General features: G+C 38.4%; 1 protein-coding gene across 1 annotated transcript; it reads left to right on the forward strand.

The window, feature by feature from the left end:
• Positions 1 to 2959: 2959 nt before the first annotated feature.
• LOC118010824 (alcohol dehydrogenase 6-like) lies at positions 2960 to 20504 on the forward strand. The gene is given in 8 exon segments (XM_035005538.1): positions 2960 to 3059; positions 7922 to 7945; positions 7948 to 8008; positions 8110 to 8326; positions 9449 to 9709; positions 10928 to 10958; positions 10961 to 11057; positions 20261 to 20504. Coding segments are annotated over 8 exon segments (1035 nt in total).
• The last annotated feature ends 3369 nt before the right edge of the window (positions 20505 to 23873 follow it).

Here is a 23873-nt window from a genome sequence, read left to right on the forward strand (position 1 = left end):
AACAAAAATTCATATGAAATCCTTTTTCAAGCCAATGTTTAAAATACAAGTGAGAGCTAGGTGAATCATTAGCTGCATAGTTGAGTCCAATAAACTTTCCTTCTTAATCATTCTACTCATGTTGAATTATGGCATCTTTCCCACTGAGGAAAGGTTGGATATTTCTTTGACTTCTTGAATTTCTTGTACCTGCGCCACTGTTAGTCACTGAAACCTCGGGGAGGAGGTCTTCATTATACTTTATATTATTCCTCCCAACATACACATGATGAGCTACTGTACTTGAACTCTTCCTATTTCTATTTCCACTGTCTATATTTTCCTTTTGATGAAATGTACCAAAGCCCTAAGGGAAACACTATCGTCTGGGAAAGGATACATTTAGATTTACAAGTAGAGAAGGTCTAGAACTTCTATATGCAGGGAATTTCTTTTTTTTTTTTAATTGAAGTGTAGCTGACGTACAATCTTATATTAGTTTCAGATGTACGACACAGTGATTCAACATTTATGTACATTATGAAGTAATCACCACGATAAATCTAGCCACCATCTGGCACCATACAAAGTTGTTACCATATTATTAACTATATTCTAAATAAAGGAATTTTCTAGGGAAATGTCACATATTTTTATATGACAGAGGGAAGTATGCTTATTGCTTTTTATACTGTTCACAGTGAATATACAATTATTCTTTAAAACAAAAGCAGTTTCATGCTACATGTGATAAATATGAGGTTCAGATATTAAATGTGAAAACTGAACTATTCCTGGAACCATATTGAAAAATCTGTAGTTTTTTGGTGCTTTATTGGCTAAACACTTAGTTAATTATTGTAATTAACTGAAAATTACTCATAAGGTAATTGAAAAGTAATATGGTGGCTTGAAGTGTAGGGATTGGAATGAAGCAGCTGTGGACACAACATGTAAAATGGGTAACCAAGAAATGCACAAACATCCAATGCGATATATTTTCTAACTAAACATATATGCATATACAGATGTGCATTTTCAATCTAGAACTTTTCTATTAACTACCATGTCTTAAATCTATAATCCTGGAAATAATGTAATTTTTTGAATATGCAAGAGCCTGTGTACACATTTGTTCATGCTTTCCCACTCTCAAGGGAAGATTTGCATTTTAAGCTTTATCTCCAAATGTACATAAAAAGCTTATTCTTTTAAGGGGTTTTGTCTCTCTCCAAAAGGGTTATTTGTTTCTGTGTCTACAATTTGTTTGATATTGTGGAAAGGACTTTGGATTGAGAGCAAGTGATCTATCACCTACTTAATGGTGACCTTCAGTAAGTTACTCAACCTCTCTGAACCCGTTTCATTCTTTGTTTTAAAGAATTACTCTAAACACAAGGCCCACAAAGCCTTTTTTTTTTTTTTTTGGCTGTTGTTTTAAAGTATAAAAGATTAATTTAGTGCTTTTGACAGACTTTTGATTGTAGAGGATGTATGGTATCAGCACTGACAGATCACACAGATACAAAGAACTCTAGCTTATGACAATATTAAAGGTTTATCCCAATTCTGCAGAACAGCATTTTAAAACATACCATGGGGGCCTTAGAGCAGCATGCTTCAGATAGAGATTCTCCAGACGTTGAAATGCCAAAAACCTAACACCTCTGTATTGACTCACATACTTTAGTCCATTGTCACAGAGCATTTCCTATTAAAACCAATGATGGAGTATTGCACATGCACCTCGCCCAGCAGCGCCACACTCACCAGATGATTCTGGGCTGCCTGTAGGCCAGGGCAGAGCAGATAACACCTGTCGACACCCCTCTCTGACAGATGGTTCACAGTCTCAGACCAACCCTTCAGTCACAGTGATAGTGGAAGGAGAAAAGGGGGATCACTTTTTCACCAGTGTAGAAATGGGGAGGGGAAAGTAGCTTGCAAACAAAATGTGAATCAGTGTGATAAAATGATGCCGGGGTCAGCTGGGCTTTCAGTGAACAAAAAACCAGCAGCTCTTAACAATCAGCACCGTTCACCTGGACAGCCCTGATGTTCCGGTCCCGTCCAGCAGACAGCCTGACCATTGTACTTCTTTCTGACTGTCCCCTAATGTCTGTGCATTGGCAATGCATTGGAAGATGATGTATATCCGATATATTCCCATGAAATAAACTGCCAGCAAACTTTGTAGCTTTTTAACTATTGAAAAAGAGATTAAAAACTTTTGTTTAAGTCATGCACAAATTATGGACTGTGCTTCTTATTTTTAGAAATCATTCCTTAGCTTTAAAATTTTCAAAGAAAAAACCTGAGGTACTGGTTAAGTCCCCATGTAAATGTGTTCTCTTCTCTCCATGCTGCCAGTAAGCCAAATCAAAAGCCATAAAAAAAAAAAGTGCTTAATAATGTGTGTAGATGAGAAAGTGATTTACTTACAGATCAAAGTCTTTGCTTCATGCAGCTACCAAACCTTTTCATTCTATACCTGGAACTTATATTACACTATATGTTAATAAACTAAAATTTAAATTAAAACTTGGAAAAAAAAGTCACCCTTTTTCTTTGTTATGGAATTCAGGGATTGTAAAAATAAAAATAAAGGTTTTGTTGTATTTTTGATGCTGGCATGAGGATTTTTTGTCCACTTTTTTTCATATATCTGTGTATAAAAAAATTCTGTCCATTGTTTACTATGAGACTAGTGTTAACGTTTTGCCGTAAACAAAATAATTTATATTACTTGATAAACTATTGTAAATTTTAAGAGGTTTCTTTACCTCAACTAACTTAAAGTAATGGACCAATAAATCTTTAAAAAAAATTACCAGGCCAATACAGCTTCATAAGGATTAGACGATATGATGCTAGTGATAGGGCTCTGTCAACTGTGGAGTACCATGTACATGTAGGGCATAGTTTAACTGTTTTGTCAAAGAGGCTGAAGGAGATATTTAGGGTCAAGGCAGCTTTCAGAATGGTCCTAAGAAAACGCCATGGAATAGTATGGGTCCCATGTTACTCAGTGCACCAGTGTTTTATGCTGGTGCTGCTGATGAGAGATCCAGAGAATGAAGGTATGGTTCCAAATGCACACATCACAAGAGTGGGCATAAAATCCTACTGGTTGCCCAGAGGCCCGTATTCACCTCCAACCCTCCTTCCTCCCAGGCTATGGGTAGCAAGTGGAGAGTAGGACATAGGTGGGCATGTCACTCTACTCACAGAGTGGCACAGTCCTCCATGGGGTACCTGTGGGGAAGTTGGGGGTAGGTACCTTCTGCACCCAGCCCTGGATTGGCACTGGTGGGAAAGGAGGCAGCTTAAAATCAAAGTATGAAAATGTATCCTGATAAGCCTATAAGGGTGCACATGGTCACGGTGTCCTGCTGGTCTCCAGCAATGAAAATTTTGACTCTAGAAGCCAAAATTTCCATTTTGCTGGTCTCCTTTAAAAAAACATAGCTGTGTTGGGCGCCTGGGTGGCTCAGTTGGTTAAGCAACTGCCTTCGGCTCAGGTCATGATCCTGGAGTCCTGGGATCGAGTCCCGCATCGGGCTCCCTGCTCGGCGGGGAGTCTGTTTCTCTCTCTGACCCTCTCCCCTCTCATGCTCTCTCTCACTCTCTCTCAAATAAATAAATAAAATCTTAAAAAAAAAAAAAACAGGGCAAGAGTCATGAAAATAGTAAGCAAATAACAAATTAAGAATACGACAAAAATCGGGGCGCCTGGGTGGCTCAGTTGGTTAAGCGACTGCCTTCGGCTCAGGTCATGATCCTGGAGTCCTGGGATCGAGCCCCACGTCTGGCTCCCTGCTCAGCGGGGAGTCTGCTTCTCCCTCTGACCCTCCCCCCTCTCATGCTCTCTCTATCTCATTCTCTCTCAAATAAATAAATAAAATCTTTTAAAAAAAATATAGCTGTGAATGTACATAACTTGCACTGACTTTTGGCCAGCCCCAAAAAGCTGAGCAAACTGAAGAAAATTTTCAGTTTGCAGAGAAATAATTACATGTTGATGGTGTAACTAATAGCTCTGATACAATGACACAGCTCCTCCTGAAATAGTAAATAAGCAAAAAGGAGAAATAGGATCGATCTCTTAATTAACCCTTTGCCATTTTACAAATCACATAAGCTGATTTAGGATTAGAAAGAAAGGTCATTTTGACAGAACCATTAGAAAATCACTCAGAAGTTGAAGCAGAGTGAGAGTAAGTCTGTATTTGAAAATTGTATTTCTTAGACGCTTGACTATTTAATTGTTAGTAAATGATTATTGCACAAGTGACCTCTACTAAGTGTTCCCTGAAAATGTTAAAGTAACAATTTAATTGAAGTACATTAAGTTCTATTTGTCAAATACCTAATGATATTCAGGAAATGGGTCACCGAATAAAAAAAGAAACCAAAATTAGTGAGGCAAGAATAAAAGCAGAATGGGAACATGAGACTTGGGGCCAAACACAGTTTTGATGAGGTTAAATGGTTGTATATGTGGCCTTGGTTTGCTCATTTTATTCACTTGGGACCCAGTGTCCAGACGACCATCTGCACAATCCTGTCAGAATCAAGAGAACCCAGAAGTTGCTTAATAATTCACAAAGTTGGGACGCCTGGGTGGCTCAGTCAGTTAAGCGTCTGCCTTCGGCTCAGGTCATGATCCCAGGGTCCTGGGATCGAGTCCCACGTCGGGCTCCCTGCTCAGCGGGGAGCCTGCTTCTCTCTCTGCCTGCCGCTCCCCCTGCTTGTGCTCTCTCTGACAAATAAATAAAATCTTTAAAAAAAGATTTTAAAGATAAATAAAAATAAAAATAAATAAATAAAAAGTAAAGAGGAGTTTGACAAAGAAAATGGAGGGAGAGTCCCAGACAGAGGGCTCAGCCTGAAAGAGCAGAATATGTTCAGGGTATTATAATCATTTAGTATTGCTGACCTGCAAACTTTAAGATGGGCAATGTGTGGGGCCAGGTAACAGTGATTCCTGAATTCTTCAAAGGAGCTTTAGATTTTATCCTCTGGGCCATGGGAGCTTTACTGAAATTTTCTGAGCAGAGGGGTGATGGATCACAACACATTAGTAACTCCTTCTTGCAGCCCTGGGGAGGGGACATTAGAAGTGGGGGGTGAGGAGAGTAAGGAGGCTTTCACTAGGTAGAGGCAAGAGAGAATGGAACCTGTTCTAGGACAGTGTTAAAGGGGAAAGAATGCATCAGATAAATGAGATATTCTTAGGGAGTACAAGTGACTTGGCAGCAAGACTGCGAGAGTGCAGGACGCACAGTAGATGGAGGTGACAGAAGGTATTCACAAGATGTCCAGTAAGTAGACATGAGATGTGAGGTCCAAGATGGCACAGGAGATGAGGTGGTCATTTCCTCATTCCCCAGTCAGACCAGGCAGAGGTAATAGTCAAAAGCATGAAAATAAAAACAATTTTTGAGAGCAGAGGACTGGTGTTGGGATGTGTCCCCACCTTTAGGGTGAAAAAAAGGAAGTTCTGCGAAGAGGAGAGAAAAGCAGCAGCCAGTAAAGATAGGAAGACAATGAGGAGACACTGGGTTATGAAGGCCAGAGATTTGAGGAGAGAGCTCCCTTTTACCTCTGAAAGTGGCAGTTCTAGAAAAAGGAGAGTAGGAGAAGTAAATGGCATAAGCAAAGAAACTCAAGAGTTGAGCTATAAGGGAAAAGAGGCCCGTATGATCAACTTTAAAAGGTTGGACAAGTAGACTATAATAGCAGTAGCAACAGAGGGGAGAGGAAGTTCTTTTTAAGGAACAATGAAGAATAATGAGGAAGATCTCTAATATGGAATTAATCTTCCCCATAATTTATGCATATGGGGAAATGCTTTCCAAATTCCAAACAATCTAAGAGGGAACTTCTAAAATATGATGTGTGAACTGGACATTACTTGTAGCAGCCATCTTAGTAATTTCACCTTGCAAGTTCATGGGCTGATTGTTAATAACTGTAAGTTGAAACTTTGGAATGTGAGATATTAACACCCAAATTAAAAATTAATAAATAAGATGGCTGGTTATTATAGTAGTAACCAACCCAGTCCACCTTCTGTGTGTGTAACAGTGTATGGCAGTTTATACATATGGAAAGTAATACTTACATCCTAGGATAAAAGCACAAGATTTAGATTATTTTGGTGTTGCTGGGAATGCTTTCTGCTATCCCAGGCAACAGCACCCTCACTGTAAGCGTTGTTAAGGGTGGTATACATTTGAAACATGAGTCCAGGATGGTGGGTAAATAACTAGGTAGACAGGAAGATGTTGGGAGTCTGAATATAGATTTTGGATGTGAGGAAAAAAAGGTTACCCATTCCCTTGGGCATTCCAGTTACAACACTACAATGCAACTCAGTAACTACCTGTCCCACAGGTAGCCTCATGAAGACCCTAAGTGAAGATGCACAATTTTCATTTGTCAACTAAGCATCAATCCTTATGAGTTCTTGAATCTTACAAATTTTTATTAGAGTGAGATGTTTCACATAAAATAGACCAAGGAACTTCCAAGGAAGGGCTCTTTTTAACTCTGATTTTTACATACATACTTTGTCTTCTTCTGCTGATTCTCCTCTTGTCTCCTTTCAAGGGCTTATGTGATTACTTTGTTCCACCTAAATAATCCAGAATAATCTCCCTACTTTCATGTCAAATGCTCAATAAACTTGATTACAACTGCAAGTCCCCCTTTTCCCTGTAATATATTCACCAGCATGGTAACACATTCAGTTTCTGGGGATTAGAATGGGACATCTTGGCAGGGGCACATTTTTAAAATTTAAAATTCTGCCTACCACAGCTCACGTGTGCACAAAAAATTCATTCCACTGTTATTTTTCATGACTGCGGGGCAGGGGCAACTATTAAACAAAACTATTAAACAAAAATCACTAAAATGAGAAATCTCCAAGATCTATTGTTAAGTAAAAAAGTAAGACCTACAAAGAAAGTAAACACTATGTTAGCCTTTATATTTTGAAATGGGTTATATCTCTGAAAGATACCACTGATAAGAATGCAAACTACACTTTTGTGTAAGTTTAAATGTTTTACCATATGTATGTGTACTTTTTAAAAACTAAAAGTAAATTTAAAAATCCCAAATCCTATAAGGGTTTTTAACTAAAAACATGAAACAGGGGCGCCCTAGGTGGCTCAGTCGGTTAAGCGTCTGCCTTGGGCTCAGGTCATGATCCCAGGATCCTGGGATCAGTCCTGGGATAGAGCCCCACAATGGGGCTCTCTGCTCAGTGGGGAGTCTGCTTCTCTCTCTCCCTTTGCCTGCCACCACCCCCAACCCCGCTTATGCAGGTTCTCTCTCTGAGAGAATAAATAAAATCTTTAAAAAAAAAACATGAAACAAATTTCTCTACAATAATAGACAATGGGTCAGTCAGTAAGTCCATCACAAGCAAGTTATTCTAATCTTTTTCTTATACTTTGCACATTACTAGAGAAACCTGCCTGCCTTTGGTCTCATCGCCAAGAAGAAAGGATTGATATAAAACACAGGGGAGAGCAAACAGACACTCTTTGCTGCCTGATAAAGAAGCTTATTCTATGAGCATGTGGTATCCATACTATTTTAAATCTAATCCCTCACAGCAGAAGTGGTGTAGAAAATATAAAATGCGACTTGGCTCAATGGCTATATAACAAAATCATTTGGCTTCAAGAGGAATTTATAGGAAGGCAAGCTCCTTGAGATTCAGTTGCTGAGCCCAGGGCTAGACACAGGTGCTGAAGACATCCTCACTTTTCCTAAGTAGTTGGTATTTTCCACAAAATCAAGCACCATTAAATGTGGAAATAATTCTCAGTTGTCATATTTTCTTGGGTGTCTTGTTGAAGTCCTGAAAGCCAGCCATCTCTTTACTTAGAAAAATAATAACCTAATAAACACTTTTGCTCTTTAGGAGATAAAGTTATCACACTCTTTCTACTGCATGTGGAGAATGTGCCTCTTGCCTTAATCCTGGGGACAATCTTTGTATACAAATCAAGTAAGGTTTTACTAATATTTTCTTTTTGAAACATTCAATTTCCTTAGAAGGAATCTAAGCTTTCTAATTTGAAATAAAAATTTGGGGGTTTTTTGTCTATGACAGTCGGAATCCAGCCTGATGTCTGATGGTACTAGTAGGTTTACCTTCAAGGGAAAACCAGTGTATCACTTTGCAAATACAAGCACCTTCTCTGAATAAGCAGTGATAAAAGAAATCTCGGTTGCCAAGATTGATGCAGTTGCACTTCTGGAGAAAGTATGCCTAGTTAGCTGTGGTTTTTCCACTGGGTATGGTGCTGCAATCAAGACTGCCAAGGTGAGGAGCATTTAATACCCAGTATGAATGGAAATCTTGGTCGATGGAGAGGAAAATCCTCATGCATCTGGGCATGTCTGATCATACAACCTCAGGAAGAATCACAAACCTGCCTCTAAACAACCCTGAGTTTTTTACTGTCTAGTCATCCCATGCTCCCCTTCAATATCTTTCCCATTCCCTTTTGGTCAGTAGTAAGTAGCAAATCAAGTCTGGATGCCAGTCACAACTGGAGATATCAGGAATTCCTGGAAGTTAAACAGAACACAGTTGGCAAAATTACTGTGTTCTTCCACATGCCAGTTCATTTTCTTTTTTTTATTCAACAAACATTTATGGAGCCATTCACTGCTCCAGGGGCTGACACTCAGCAGCTAACAAAACTCACCGAGCTGTTATTCTGTTGTATAATGTATCAGGTGATAATCAAGTGTTCATAAAAATAAAAGGATAGTAAAAAGACCAGGTGATGGAGGAGATGTTGCTATATAAGACAAATTGGTCAGGTAATCCCACTCTGATTGAGTGGGTTACTGTTAAACTATTGTTTTTGAGACATCCTCCAGCTACTTTCTTTAAATATCTATTGAATTGCAATACTTTGTTTTCCCCCAAAATCCGTTAATCCCAATCCTATATAGAGAAATAGGACAGAAGGGGTTCAATCTGAATTACTCTCATTTTGGACCCCCCCCAAAAAAATTAGCCTTTGCCTTCATAAGGCATTGACCTTATAAGTGATGCAAAGTTTTCCAAAGGAAAAGAGAAAGTAAGGGCTGCAGGAAGATGAGGATGGTTTTTAAAAACTCAAAAATAACTGGAATCAAATAAATACTATGGTAATAAGTCTTAAGATTTGATGAAATTTCATTAAACTGCTTCTACTAATGTTAATTCCCAGAAATTAAAACTGTATTTACAGGTAGTTTTTTGCTCCTCTAGCAAAAAGTATTCCACATCTAGAAATACCCTCAGAAACCAAAACTCTCTAGTTACAATGAGTTTTATCTGAAAATGTCCTTTGCTTATATCTCATAAAAAGTATATACAGACTTGGGTCTTTCCAACTGAGTAAAGGCACATGTTTCCCTTTGCTTTTGTTTTCTGCCTTCATGTGCTCAGGTGACCCCAGGCTCCACCTGTGCGGTGTTTGGCCTTGGAGGGGTCGGCCTGTCTGTGATCATAGGCTATAAAGCAACGGGAGCAGCCAGGATCATTGGGGTGCACATCAACAAAGACAAATTTGAGAAGGCAAAAGAAGTCGGTGCCACTGAGTGCATCCACCCACAGGACTTCAAGAAACGCATCCAAGAAGTTTTATTTGATATGACAGGTACTGGTGTGGAATTTTGCTTTGAGGCCATCGGAAATCCAGAAACTGTGGTATGTGATTTTTCCAGAGGGAAAATAACCAATGCTTGTGTCAGTCATAAGCTTAGATTTTAATTGGATGAAAATTCTAAAATTCCCTCCACTTTTCCTCTAAATTATTTAATCTTCCTTGTGCCCCATGACATCCCAGCTGGTATCCTCTGTCCACTCCTACAAATCTATTCACCATTCCAAACACTGAACTCCCATGCTGAGATTTCTTCTTCCACTGTTCCATCATGCCATTCCTTCAAATAAGACGACAACCTCCAACAGACAGTACAGAAAAGCTTTGTAAAGAATTCTCACTGAATTATTTCATAAGCAACAACCTGGTAACTATAAATTCCAAGCCAAAAGATTTAAGCAAGATAAGGATAGTATTGGATCAACAACCTATAAAGGAATGAGCTTTGCACTTTGAGCAATCTTTCACAGTAGACCTGAGTGAGCTTCCAAAGAAAATATTAACCAATTTGATTAGATGGATTAACTTCAAAAATGAAGCAAGCAGTAGTTGTTTTTCCAGCGGAACATGGTTTATATAAGAATATAAATGGAGAGGGAGTTATTTCACAATCTGAGACTTGCTTTCTTTGGGGATTTGTAGAAATAATGTACTATTGGATTGCATGGCTCTATCTCTAGTTAGCTGTATGAAAACCCAATAACTGTCTCTTTTAACCTGAGTGCTTTCCTCAGCTTACAAAATGTTTTCATTCTCCCTACAACATGAACTCCCTCGTGTGTAAAATGGTATAACCAAACCTTTCTCACAATCTTTCCTGCAGACAGTCTTGTCTGAGAAATAGCCTTTGAAAATAACTAATGGGAACATGTCTGTTTATCACTCTGTTAATACAAGATGTTATACAACTACAAAGCTGTACTCCTCGATGTCTAAAAGAAAAAGTCAATTCTAACAAACCACCCATGTCAGTAATGGCTCTCATAAAAATTAATACTATTGTTGTTGTTGTTATTACCACCATGGGTGTGTTTAGTATTTTCATTTTTTTAATTTCCATTTATTGAGTCCTAAAGTGCCAGGTATTATACTAGGCAGCATGCAATGTCTTATTCATGTTTCAGCTAATCCTTGTAAGATAAATGTTATTTTCAAATGAGGTCAGGGAGCATCAGAAAAGATCACAGACCATTTAAAAGCTAATCTGAGATTAGGTCCAACTCTTAAGGACATCTTTTAACCCTTGCATTGTCTTACAACAGGAAGCTGCCCTGGCCTCCTGCAATGAGAGCCACAGGTCTGTGTGATTGTTGGGCTCTTGGCAGGTGTCCAACTCAACATCAGTGGCTTGTTGTTCCTCTCAGGACGTTCTTTGAAGGGAACTGTTTTTGGAGATATGGATGAAGCAGGGAAAAGTGGAAATGCATGAGGTTTTAGAGGTGGTAAATAGAGAAATGTGTCATAAATGCTTAAGAAGGAACATCAAACAAGAACTTTAGATTACAGTTTTTGTTTCAACACATAAATATCCAAGATAAGGAGATGGATATTAGATGTATACAGTTACTTATTTTTAAATTTTATTTTATTTAAATTTACAGTTACTTCTTGGTAAGTTTTTTTTTTTTTTTTTAAGATTTTATCTATTTATTTGAGACAGAGAGAATGAGAGAGACAGAGAGCACATGAGAGGGGGGAGGGTCAGAGGGAGAAGCAGGCTTCCTGCTGAGCAGGGAGCCCGATGCGGGACTCTATCCCGGGACTCCGGGATCATGACCTGAGCTGAAGGCAGTCGCTTATTTTCTTGGTAAGTTTTTTATTGATTCGTAAAGCAACAGGTGTCCAAAGTTTAATGCAAATTATAAGTTGAAAAGAAAAGGCAATACTGTTATCAATAACTATACTTCAATTGAGTTATATATCTGCCAAGTGGATTCTTTGAAGAATATACTGAATCACTGTTCAACTAATGTTAAGTCTTATCTGAGACAACTGAGTTTTCGTTACATCAACTCAAAGATATGAAACATAATGGATTCGTGAGTGAAAAATACTACTGATAAAAAGCAAATGAGAATTATTTCCAGAAAAAAATTTTTTCATAGAATCCTTTGATTTTCCATTTTTTAAACCTGTCTTAGAACTTGCATTTTAATAGGCTTTAGAAGAGGGTTTATTGAGAAAGTTAAGAAACTAGAAAACTAAATAAATCTGCTTAGGATTCTGGGCTCATAAGCAAGTAATCTACTATTTAAGAAGAAATGTATTTACCCAGAGATTTTGGACAACCTGAATTTTGGGGCAAAAGAGATAAGGATTAGGAACTATATGAATTATTTGACTAGTGAGCTATCTGTGGTCTCCAAATTAGCTATAGCAGAGCAGTGTATTGTTACAGACACTAGGAGTCTTACCCAATTCATTCATGAAGAGTAGATAAATGGCAGGACCAGCAAAAACAAATACATAAATAATCCAGTTTATAATTTTCAGTTCTTCCATTTGGGATAACTGGATACAACCACTGCTTTTTCCCTCTATTATACATGGTAATTATTGATTCCAAACACACATACTCAGCTAACTCTTGCAAAATAAGATCACAAATATTTTAAATAATTCTCATAAACTACTTCACTGGCCACTTAAGCATTCATATAACAATTATTACATGAATCCTACCTTCCACAGACAGTATAATCCTCTGGGTCAATAGTTTTCAAATAACGACAATATTTAAGAAAGGCAGGATACAAGATGGCAGTATAGGGAGATCCTAAACTCATCTCCTCCCACAGACACACCAAATCTACAGCCACACATGCATCACTTCCCTCTGAAAAGATCTAAAAACTGAAAACTAGATGAAATGCTCTATACAACAAAGGATAAAAGGATCATATTGCAATGGGGAGAAGAGGCAGAGACATGGTCTTGCAAAACCCCACCCCTGGTGCAGTGATACACAATAGGATGGATCTCAGCAGACAGGGGCTTGTCCCTGAAGAACAAAGGGTTGATGCCCTACAGTAGGCACCCTGGCCCCTGGGATTTGCACAAGGATGAGATAAGCCCCCAGAATGTCTGGCTTGGAAAACCAACCAGGGCTGACATTAGGTGGGGGGCGCTAAGTGCTATAGGGAACTGAGATTCCCTTCTTAGAAGGCTCATGTATGATCTTGCTCACCCCAAGACCCAGTGAAAAATCAACAGTTTGAAAAGTGCCTAAACTATATATGAGGGAGATTCATTTGCTAATCTGGGGTCATCAGCAGGAAGGGCAGGGGCCAGCTGAGAAGCTTCCCAGTGATGGAGGCACTGGCCGATGCCATTGTTGTACTCTCCACAAAACTGCTAGCATAGGTGAGCAAGCTTGGATATGGCACACTCCCATGGCACTTACTGAGGCCAGAGGGCCCAAGTGATTGTAGTGCTTCCCTGTTCCTTCGCTGGGGCAGGAAATCATGAATGGAGTTCTTCTGGTACCCAGCTAAAGTCTGTGAGCATAGGCGGTTGCGACACTCCCCTGCCCCTGACTGAGGCTGGCAAGCACAAGCAGTCCAGCATTTTCCTGCTTCCAGCCTAAAGGCTGCATGCAGAGAGACAAGGCACTCTCCTGCTGGCACTGCTGAGGCCCACAGATACATGGAGTCAAGACATTTTCCCACTGCCTTTCTGAAACCAGTGAGCATGCCCTACCCTTTCACTCCACCTGGCTAAAACCAATAGGAACAAACAATCAAAAACAAGGGATTCTCCTTGATCACCTAGTCTTTGTGGACAAGAAGGATAGCATTCCAGAGCTCTACAAATATGTAACAATCAGAAATACAGTTCTTGGCAAACTACCACCCCTAGGTAGACAATAGACTGAAACACAACCACAGTCCTCCTGTGAAAAAAGCCTATTTATTTAACCTGGTACTCTAGCCTGAGGGATAGGCTTCAGGTTTCTCTTACATCTAGAGGCTAAGGAGGCACTCTCAGGAAATATAAGCAAGAAGATATCATCCTTCTGTACCTCCCTGGCATTGATACAGCTCAAAAAGATTTCCCAGAAAGGAGCTTATACACTCATCTAAAGCCCTGATTCTTGCAAATGTCACCTACAGTACACCTCTGGACCTCTTGCGCTGGAGGCCACAGAGATTATAATTGCAGCTCCACTCATCTATAGATATTTGCATACTTTAAAAGGTGTTGCCTGAGAGTCTGGCTTCCAATCAGTCTGAAATTAGTGCTAATGAAATTCCTCCTGTTGGGTCACTGACAGGCTTGGTACAACCTCAACAACAGGAGCACATCAAGAATAAATGAACTGTGTATATTTTGCATTTAATTCCGTTTGAAATTCTTCTATAAATAACTTCGGACTATCAAAAAAAAAAAAAAGACTAAGTCAAGTAGTTTAGACAACCACAATGGTTTGAGAAATAAAAAAGAGCTAGGGAAAGGTTGAACAAGAAGGATCATCACCTAAACAAGGCCATTCCTTCAACGAGAGAGGCAGCTGTTTCACCTAATATACAGGAACATAGAGAGTCAAGAAAAAGGAGAACACAGAAATATGTTCCAAACAAAAGAGCAAGACCAAACCTCAGAAAAAGACCCTAATAAGGATAGATCATCTTAAATATAAATGGATTAGGGGCACCTGGGTAGCTCAGTCATTGAGCTTCTGCCTTCAGCTCAGGTCATGATCCCAGGGTCCTGGGATCGAGCCCCACATCGGGATCCCTGCTCAGCAGGAAGCCTGCTTCTCCCTCTCCCACTCCTCCTGCTTGTGTTCCCTGTCTCACTGTCTCTCTCTCTCTGTCAAATAAATAAATAAAATCTTTAAAAAAATAAATAAATAAAATAAAATAAATAAATATAAATGGATTAAATTCTCCAATCAAAAGACATGGAGTGATTGAAGGGATATAAAAGAAAAAGAAAAAGATAAATCTATATGTACCACCTAGAAGAGACTCACTTCAAAGGTTAGAACATACAAAAGAAAGTAAAGGGATAGAAAAGATATTCCATGCATAAGAAGAAAGCTGGTGTAGCTATATTTATAGCAGATAAAACAGAGTTTAAAACAAAGACTGTAACAAAAGACAAAGAAGGACACTACATAATGATAAAGTGGTAAATCGACGAAGGAGATATTAACATTTATAAATATATATGCACCTAACATAGGAGCAAGAAAATATGTAAAGCAAATATTGACATACTTAAAGGGAGAACTGACAGCAATACAATAATAAGTAGGGGATGTTAATACCCCACTTACATCAATTGATTATCCAGACAGAAAATCAATAAAGAAACACTGGCCTTAAGTAACACATTAAGTCCGATGGACTTGATAGAGAACATTCCATCCAAATCAATAAAATACACATTCTTCTCAAGTACAAGTGGAACATGCTCCAGGACAGATGGTACATAGGCCACAAGACAACTTAAGAAGACTGAAATCATATCAAGCATTTTTCCAACCACAATGGTATGAAACTGGAAATCAATTACAAGAAGAAAACTGGAAAAACTACAAAAATGTAAAGATGAAACAGTATGTTACTGAACAATTATTGGGTCATATTAGAAATCAAAGGAGAAATCAAAAATACCTAGAGATAAATGAAAACAGAAATACAATATACTAAAATCTAAAAAATATGTAGCAAAAATTCTAAGAGGAAAGTTCATAGCAATACAGACCAACTTCAAGAAACAAAAAAACTCAACCAATTAACTTTATATCGAAGGGAACTAAAAAAGAAGAACAGAGCCCAAAATTAGTAAAAGGAGTTAAATAATAAACATAAGAAAGGAAATAAATGAAATAGAGACAAAAAATATAGGAAAAATCGGTTGGGCATCCAACTCTTGATTTCAGCTCAGGTCATGATCTCAGGGTCGTGGGATTGAGTGCAGCATCAGGCTCCATGCTCAGTGGGGAGTCTGCCTGACATTCTCCCTCTCCTTCTCCTTCTGCCCCTGCCCCTGCTCCTAATCTCGCTCTCTAAAATAAATAAATTTTTTTTAAAAAAGAAAAAAAAAATCAATGAAACTAAGAGCTGGTTCTTTGAAAAGATAAACAAAACTGATAAACCTTTACTAAACTCACCAAGAAAAAAGAGGTAGGGCCCAAATAACCAAAATCAGAAATGAAAAAGGAGAAGTAAGTGATACCACTGAAATACAAAGAATCACAAGAGACTACTCTGAACAATTATACACAAATTGGACAAGCTAGAAGAAATGGATAAATTCCTAGAAATTTATACTCTTCCAAAACTGAATCATAAAAAAATAGAAAATCTGAATAGAATGACTACTAGAAAGGAGACTGAATCAGTAATTAACCTCCCAACAAACAAAAGTCCAGGACCAGATAACTTCACTGGTGAATTCTAACATTTAAAGAAGAATTAATACTTAAGCTTCTCAAACTCTTTCAAAAAAAAATGAAAATAATAGAAAGCTTCCAAACTCATTTTACAAGGCCAGCATTACTCTCATACCAAAACCAGGCCAGGACACCACAAAAAAATTACAAGTCCATATCTCCAATGACCACAGCTGTGAAAATCCTCCACAAAATATTAGCAAACTGAAACAATGATACAATAAAAGGACCACACAACATGATCAAGTGGGATTTATTCCAGGAATGCAAGGATAGTTCAATATCTGCAAATCAACTGATATGATACACCCTATTAACAAAACGAAAGATAAAAATTACATAATCATTTCAATAGATGCAGAGAAAGCATTCTACAAAATTCAATATCCATGCATGATGAAAAACTCTCAACAAAGTAAATATAAAGGGAATGTATCTCAACATAATAAAGACTAATATGACAAAGCCAGAGCTACTATCATATTCAAAAATGGAAAGTTATAAGTTATTCTTCTAAAATCAGGAACAAGACCAGGATGCCCACTATCCCCACTTTTATTTAATATAGTATTGGAAGACTTAGCCACAATTTGGCAATCCAAATTGGAAAGGAAGAAGCTAAACCGTCACTATCTGCAGATGACATGATGCTAAATACAGGAAATTCTAAGGATTCCACCAAAAAACTGTTAGAACTAATAATTAATTCAGTAAAGTTAGAGGATACAAAATTAACATACAAAAATCTGTTGTTTCTATACACTAATAATGAACTATCAAAAAGAGAAATCAAGAAACAATCACATTTACAATTATAGAATAAAATACCTACCAGTAAATTTAACCAAAGAGGTAAAAGATTTGTACACTGAAAACTATAAAACACTGATGAAATAAATTGAAGAAGACACAAATTAATGGTAAGATAATCCACGTTGATGGATGGAAAAAAAAAAAAGTAGTATTATTAAAATGTCCATAGTACCCAAAGCAATCTATAGATTCAATGCAATCACTATCAAAATTCTAATGGGTATTTTTCACAGAACCAGAACAAATAATCCTAAAATTTGCATGAAACCATAGAAGATCCCAAATAGCTAAAACAATCTTTTTCTTTTTTTTTTTTTTTTATTTATTTGACAGAGAGAGACACAGCGAGAGAGAGAACACGAGCAAGGGGAGTGGGAGAGGGAGAAGCAGGCTTCCCGCTGAGCAGGGAGCCCGATGTGGGGCTTGATCCCACAACCCCGGGATCATGGCCTGAGCCGAAAGCAGACGCTTAACGACTGAGCCACGCAGGCACCCCAGCTAAAACAATCTTAAGAAAGAACAAAGTCAGAAATATCACACTCCTTAATTTCAAGCTATATTAAAAAGCTATAGTAATCGAAAAAGTATGGTATAGGCATAAAAACAGACACATAGATCAATGGAACAAAACAGAGTGTCCAAAAAATAAACCCATGCTCATATGGTCAATTAATTTAGGACAAAGGAGACAAGAATATGCAATAGAGAAAGAACAGTGTCTTCAATAAATGGTGTTGGAAACACTGGACAGCTACATGTAAAAAATAAAACTGGACCATTATCTTCTATCATATATAAAAAAAATTCAAAATGGATTAAAGACTTGAATATAAGACCCGAAACCACAAAACTCCTAGAAGAAAACATAGGCGGTAAACTCCTTGACACTTGACATCATAGTGTTTTGTTTCATTTTATTTTATTTTATTTTTTGGATCTGACTCCAAAGACAAAAGAAACAAAAGCAAAAATAAACACATGGGACTACATCAAACTAAAAAGTATCTCACAGCAAAGGAAACCATCAACAAAATGAAAAGGCAACCTACTGAATAGGAGAAAATATTTGCAAATCATATATCTGATAAAGGGTTAATATCAAAATATATAAAGAACTTATACACTTCAACAAAAAAAAAATCAAACAATTCCATTCAAAAAAATGGGCAGAGGATCTAAATACACATTTTTTCCAAAGGAGACAAACAGCTGGCCAATAGGCACATGAAAAGATGCTCAACATCACTCATCATCAGAGAAATGCAAATCAAAACCACAATGAGATACTAGCTCATACCAGTCAGAATGGCTAGTGTCAAAAAGACAAAAGTAACAAGTGTTCACAAGGATGTGGAACAAAGGGAACCCTGTGGCACTGCTGGTGGGAATGTAAATTGGTACAGCCACTGTGGAGAACAGTATGGAGGCTCCTCAAAAATTAAAATAGACCTACCGTATGATGCAGCAATTCCAGCAATTAAAACACTAATACAAAAAGATATAGACACACTTAGATTCATTGCAGCATTATTTACAATAGCTGAGATGTGGAAACAACGTAAGGTTCTGTCGGTGAATGAATGCATAAAGATGTGGTATATACATACAATAAAACGCTGTTCAGCCAAAAAAAAAAAAAAAGAATGAAATTTCGATATTTTCATTATCATTTATGGACCTTGTGGCTATTTTGCTAAGTGAAATAAGTCAGAGAGAAAAAAACAAATACCATATGACAAATGAAACAAACAAAACAAAACCCAGACTCACAGATACAGAGAACAGATCTGTGGTTGTTGGAGGAAAGGGAGGTTGGGGGTGCAAAATGGGTAAAGGGGATTAGCAAGTACAAACTCCCAGTTATAAAATGAATAAGTCACGGTGATATAATGCATAGCACGGGGAATACAGTCAATAATAATAGTGTATTAACTTTGTAAGGTGGCACATAGTAACTAGACTTGTGATAACCATTTCACAACGTATACAAATGTCAAATCACTGTTGTATAACTGCAACCAATATCGTATGTCAATTTTACCTCAAAAAATTTAGAAAGTACGAGTGACAGTGTTGGCCAAGAGGCTAAACTTCCTACAATGTACACAATGAAGAACTTTCCCCACCCAAAATGCCATGCCATTTTTGAGAAACACTGCCCCACCTAGTGTATAGTCCTGGACCCTTTCTTAAAAAACAACTGGAAGTATTTCTCATATATATATGAAAATGCTTTATAGATCACCAAGCAAAAGATAATAACTAAGAATAGATCTTCAAAGTTGTCTTCACAAGAAAAAAAGAATTTGTAACTGTGCATGGTGATGGATGTTTACTAGCTTAGTAGTGATCATTTCACAGTACATACAGGCATCAAATCATTATGTTATATACCCAAAACTAATATGTTATATGTTAATTATATCTCAACTTTTTAAAAAGATAAAAAACAAATAGAAAAATACACTAGCCATTCGTGTCATGACATAGAGCAGTAGTTAGAACTGACTACATATAACGGAAGCCAACTTAACAGAAAAAAAAGTTTTAGGTAGTTTTGAGAGTACGCAGGAAGGTTAGAGAACCCGGCCCAGGATGGAACCAAGAACAGTGCCAAGATCCTGTCACAGGATAAGCTGCTTATAACACCCCTGCTTCCCTGCACAATTACACTACACTCACCCTTTCCAGGAACGAGCAGGCCATCAAATTCTGGGTCATGACCCACCAGGCATGTTACTCAGCACAATGCTAAATATAAGGATAGTATAAATGCTAAATATAAGGATAGTATTTCTTGAAAATCATGAGAATAGAGAAAAGAGAACACCAAGCTTACGTTACTTTGGCTGACCTCCTTTCCCTGTGCAATTCTTACTTCCATAAAGTACACCTCATTTTTACCTTGCTTTGTACAAATTCTTTTTCTAAAAGCTGTGACTAGAATCACTGCCATGATGAAAGTTTTTCTCTTAAGATATCTGGCTTTTTAGGAAGCTGCAGATCAAAACACACACACACACAACTTTTGAATTGCTTCCTTTCATAGTTCCCTAGACTTTGGTCTTTGTTATACATTAAATATGGATTTACAGCTCCCCAAACAGTACAACCTGACACCAAGAATATCTAAGATGAGATCCATGTTCTATTTGCTTTGAGTAAATTCTCCTCTGTAGTATCAGAGGTCTCCTTCAAGAGAAAAGCCTTCTATACAAGGTATATATATGGTTGGGACAGTCACTCTCAGCATAACTGAGACAATTAATGGGAAATCCTTTGATTTCCTCAAAGCCAGCACCTCCAGCAGTTACCTTATATGGACTTTCTTGTACAGTGAGTCTCATATATAAAATCTGTTGTTTATCTGTGTATTTCCAGGCTGGAAAAGCAGAGAGGGCGCCTCTAAACTGGTTTCTGATTATATGGCAAAGAAGTTTAATCTAGATCCACTACTTATCCATACGCTGAATCTGGATAAAATCAATGAAGCAATTGAATTAATGAAAACCAGAAAATGGCAAGTTGCTCACATAATTTTTATGTCTGAGTGTTTGGGACCAAGAAAAAGGAGTGTGGGGGCTGGGGGAGGCAGTAAACAGGAAGTAATGGCTGGAATTTAAGGTTTCAGGAATTTGTAAAACATTTCTTTCCCCTCTATATCTTATTTTATTCCGTTTATAAAAGATGTAAGCCTGAAAATACTTAAGGGTTCACCTACCCTTGCCAATAGCGTTTAATTTACAATCTGGCGGGTTTCTTCTTTTTACATGGCACATTAACTGATGAGGTTTAGCTCATAAAATTTTACCAAGTTCAAGTTCATAGTTTATAAAGAGGCCACTGTTGTTTTTGTTTCATATCAAAGGGGAAATTATCTTAAGAATTCCAAATTCTGATGTCTATCTTTGGCCCACAAACCAGACACCAGTGTAAATAAATCACCAGTCATAAATTGGACACTGGCATTCCCCACAAGGGAGTAAGTCTGCTTACATATTCTTTACCCTTGGCGCTTCATGCCATTTTGAAAAATCTCACAACTGATTTAATCTGCCTATTTTTACCTGACGTGAGGAAGGGGAATCTAACTTACTTGTCTACAAAGTAAAAAAATTGAAATCCAAAACAAATGTTGTTTTAGAAACATTTCAACTTTTTTTTTTCAGTATCCACTGTATCCTGCTACCTTAAGTACAATGTGATATATGCAAGATCTGCAGTTTATTTCACCAACTAAATTGTGTTCTGTATCATTTTCGTGGTCTAGAAGAATTATCTACACAACGCTGTTTCTATTTTCTTGCCTCCGATACACTCAGCAGTATGCTCATATCTGGATTCTACCTACCCTCACTACCCTCACCAACATTGTTCTTACGTGACCCAATGTCACCCAGTAACATCCTCCCTTTTAGAGTTAAGTTTGATCTGAATCACCCAATTTCAGACCCTTTAAACAAGTCACCCCAAGATACTCCCATTTTCATCTCTACCTCTGGGCCCGTGTTTCCTTACATATTTTCTCTCCCACCCCATGAAGCTCTGCCCATTTCACACCAAAGAAACAAAACTCACCATTCATGAGTTTATTAAACATTCAGGCTGAAGCAAGCTGATGCAAGAGGGTGGGTCTTCATTACATCAACTTAAATAAATCCCCATTGAACATTAAGTATTTCATTCTTAATATAACTCCCCTGAGGGGAACTTCTAGTGGTATTTCATCTTATATAACCCAGCCTCAAGCCATCACTTACGTCGATGGTACTTACCTCTTCTCTCCTGGATTATCAAAGCAATTTCAAGTTCTTCTTCAATTGGCCAGGACAGTTTAGCTCTCAGCAGTTCATATTACCTGGCTTTATAACTAAGCCATCTAGGGATTCAGCAGGAAAAAAATGGGGGGAAGGGGTCCTGGGGAGAGTCTTGTTATTTATCAGGATCCACACTCCCTGGGAGGCAGTTGTGGTATTAAACAACAAAACTAGCTTTTACTTCACTCTTCACAGAAAGGGGGTAATTGTGTAGTGCTTTAACTAATGTGTCCCACAGATTCTTTCCTCCAAGAAGTGGATGACGGGAAGACAAGATCCACTAATAGTTTGTGGCATCCAATCCCTTCACCCTGGCTCCCTACCACTCTGAATTAAGAAGGGGTTTCCCTTCTTAATTCTCCTAGATCCAGGATTAAGATTATCATTCCTCTTGGGATAGGACTTCCTTCCCTATCTCCTAGACATACAGTCTCTTTCCCAATCCTCTCCCCACTATACACACAACAGGAGCTCCCTTCCTGGTTCAAGTCTCTTCTGCTCCAGCCCGGGCTTCCCTAGATCTGGAGCCACTGAATCAGACAGGAGCCCCGCATGTCAGTAGACCTTGAGAGACCAGGATATAAAATGTCTTTTTTTTTTTTTTTTTTTTTAAACCTAAACCGACTAGCTTCATGATTTAAGATTGATCAGAAACGGGCACCTGGGTGGCTCAGTTGGTTAAGCGACTGCCTTCGGCCCAGGTCATGATCCTGGAGTCCCGGGATCGAGTCCCATATCAGGCTCCCTGCTCAGCAGGGAGTCTGCTTCTCCCTCTGACCCTCTTCCCTCTCATGCTCTCTATCTCTCATTCTCTCTTTCAAATAAATAAAATCTTAAAAAAAAAAAGATTGGTCAGGAAGGTGGGCTACATCCTCAGTCTCTCTCTCCAACAGGATATCATGGCTATCATGTAATGTCAAGGGGCTCTTGTGAGATTCTGCTTCCCAAACAGAGCAAGCATCCTGAGGTAGACATCTTGTCTTTCCTTCAGGGTGCCTGCTCCCTGCAGATAGAGGGGATAGGTGCTATCAAACTTATTCACTCTGGGCCTTGGGATGACTCTTCACTATCTTCCCAAGTCTGAATTGGAATTTCCCCACTTTCCTATTAGTGTCCCATCCATCTTGTTAATCAAACTACTGCAAATCTAATTTTTGTCTCAAGCTCTGCTCCTATCCCAAACTAAGATATTTGGTACCAGAAGTAGTCCTAAGAAGGCAATCCTAAGGATGGGATTCTGAAAGTGGATCACTTGCCAACAAGATGGCAAAAGAACAGCACTGTGGTCTGTGGTTAAGATGGACGTCCAGGATCCCTGCCTCCTGGTATTCATGCCCCTGTGTAATCCTCTCTCCTTAAATGTGGGCTAGACTTGACTCAATTTCAAAAGCAGAAATGATGAGATGTCACTCTGCAATGAGTTCTAAAAAGACCATGGTTTCCATTCTTGGATCTTCTCTCTTGGACTGCCTGTTCTGGGAGAGGCCAGCTGTCACAGCACGAAGCAGCCCTGTGGAGAAGACCCAAGTTAGTTTGGCTGCTGAGGTCTGTCAACAGCCATGTGAATAAAACTAAACAAGGATTCCTCCTGAGTCCAGCTTTGAGATGACTACAGCCCTGGCCAACACCTCCATTACAGCTTTGTGGGAGATCCTGAACCAAAACACCCAGCTAAGCTGCTCCCAGATTCCTGAACAGTAAAAACTTAAGAGAGCATAAATGTCTGTGTATTAAGCTGCTAAACAATAGATAACTAACACATTGGTGTAAGTGGGTAATAATCCCCCTTGGCATGCTCTCGTAATACAATGACTAAGAGTCTTCTGTGGTGAATTGGGAGGGGATACAGATTGCAGGATATGTACTGGCTTGTGCAATATCATTAGCACTTGAGAGATAAAATGGCAATGGTAATTACAAGAACTGTGGGTTTAGTTGGTTTTTGTTAAGTATCATCAATATGTTGAAGGAAAAACAAAACAACAAGGTTGAGTCAACCAACCACCAAAGAAGAGCACGACTGAAAACCACAAAACTTGTATAACAGCATTTAAATTTCCCCTTATCTCCTCCGATTACTCTGGCTGTAACCGCTGGCTGTTAAAGAAGTGGCCCCCTCCCCAGTGCCACGGGAGAGCAGGTTCTCCCTGCCTGGACACCACAGGAGCCTTACTA

Source organism: Mirounga leonina, unplaced genomic scaffold (genome assembly GCF_011800145.1).
Source record: "Mirounga leonina isolate KUSES-001 unplaced genomic scaffold, KU_Mleo_1.0 Mir_129, whole genome shotgun sequence".
Classification (NCBI taxonomy): Eukaryota; Metazoa; Chordata; class Mammalia; order Carnivora; family Phocidae; genus Mirounga; species Mirounga leonina.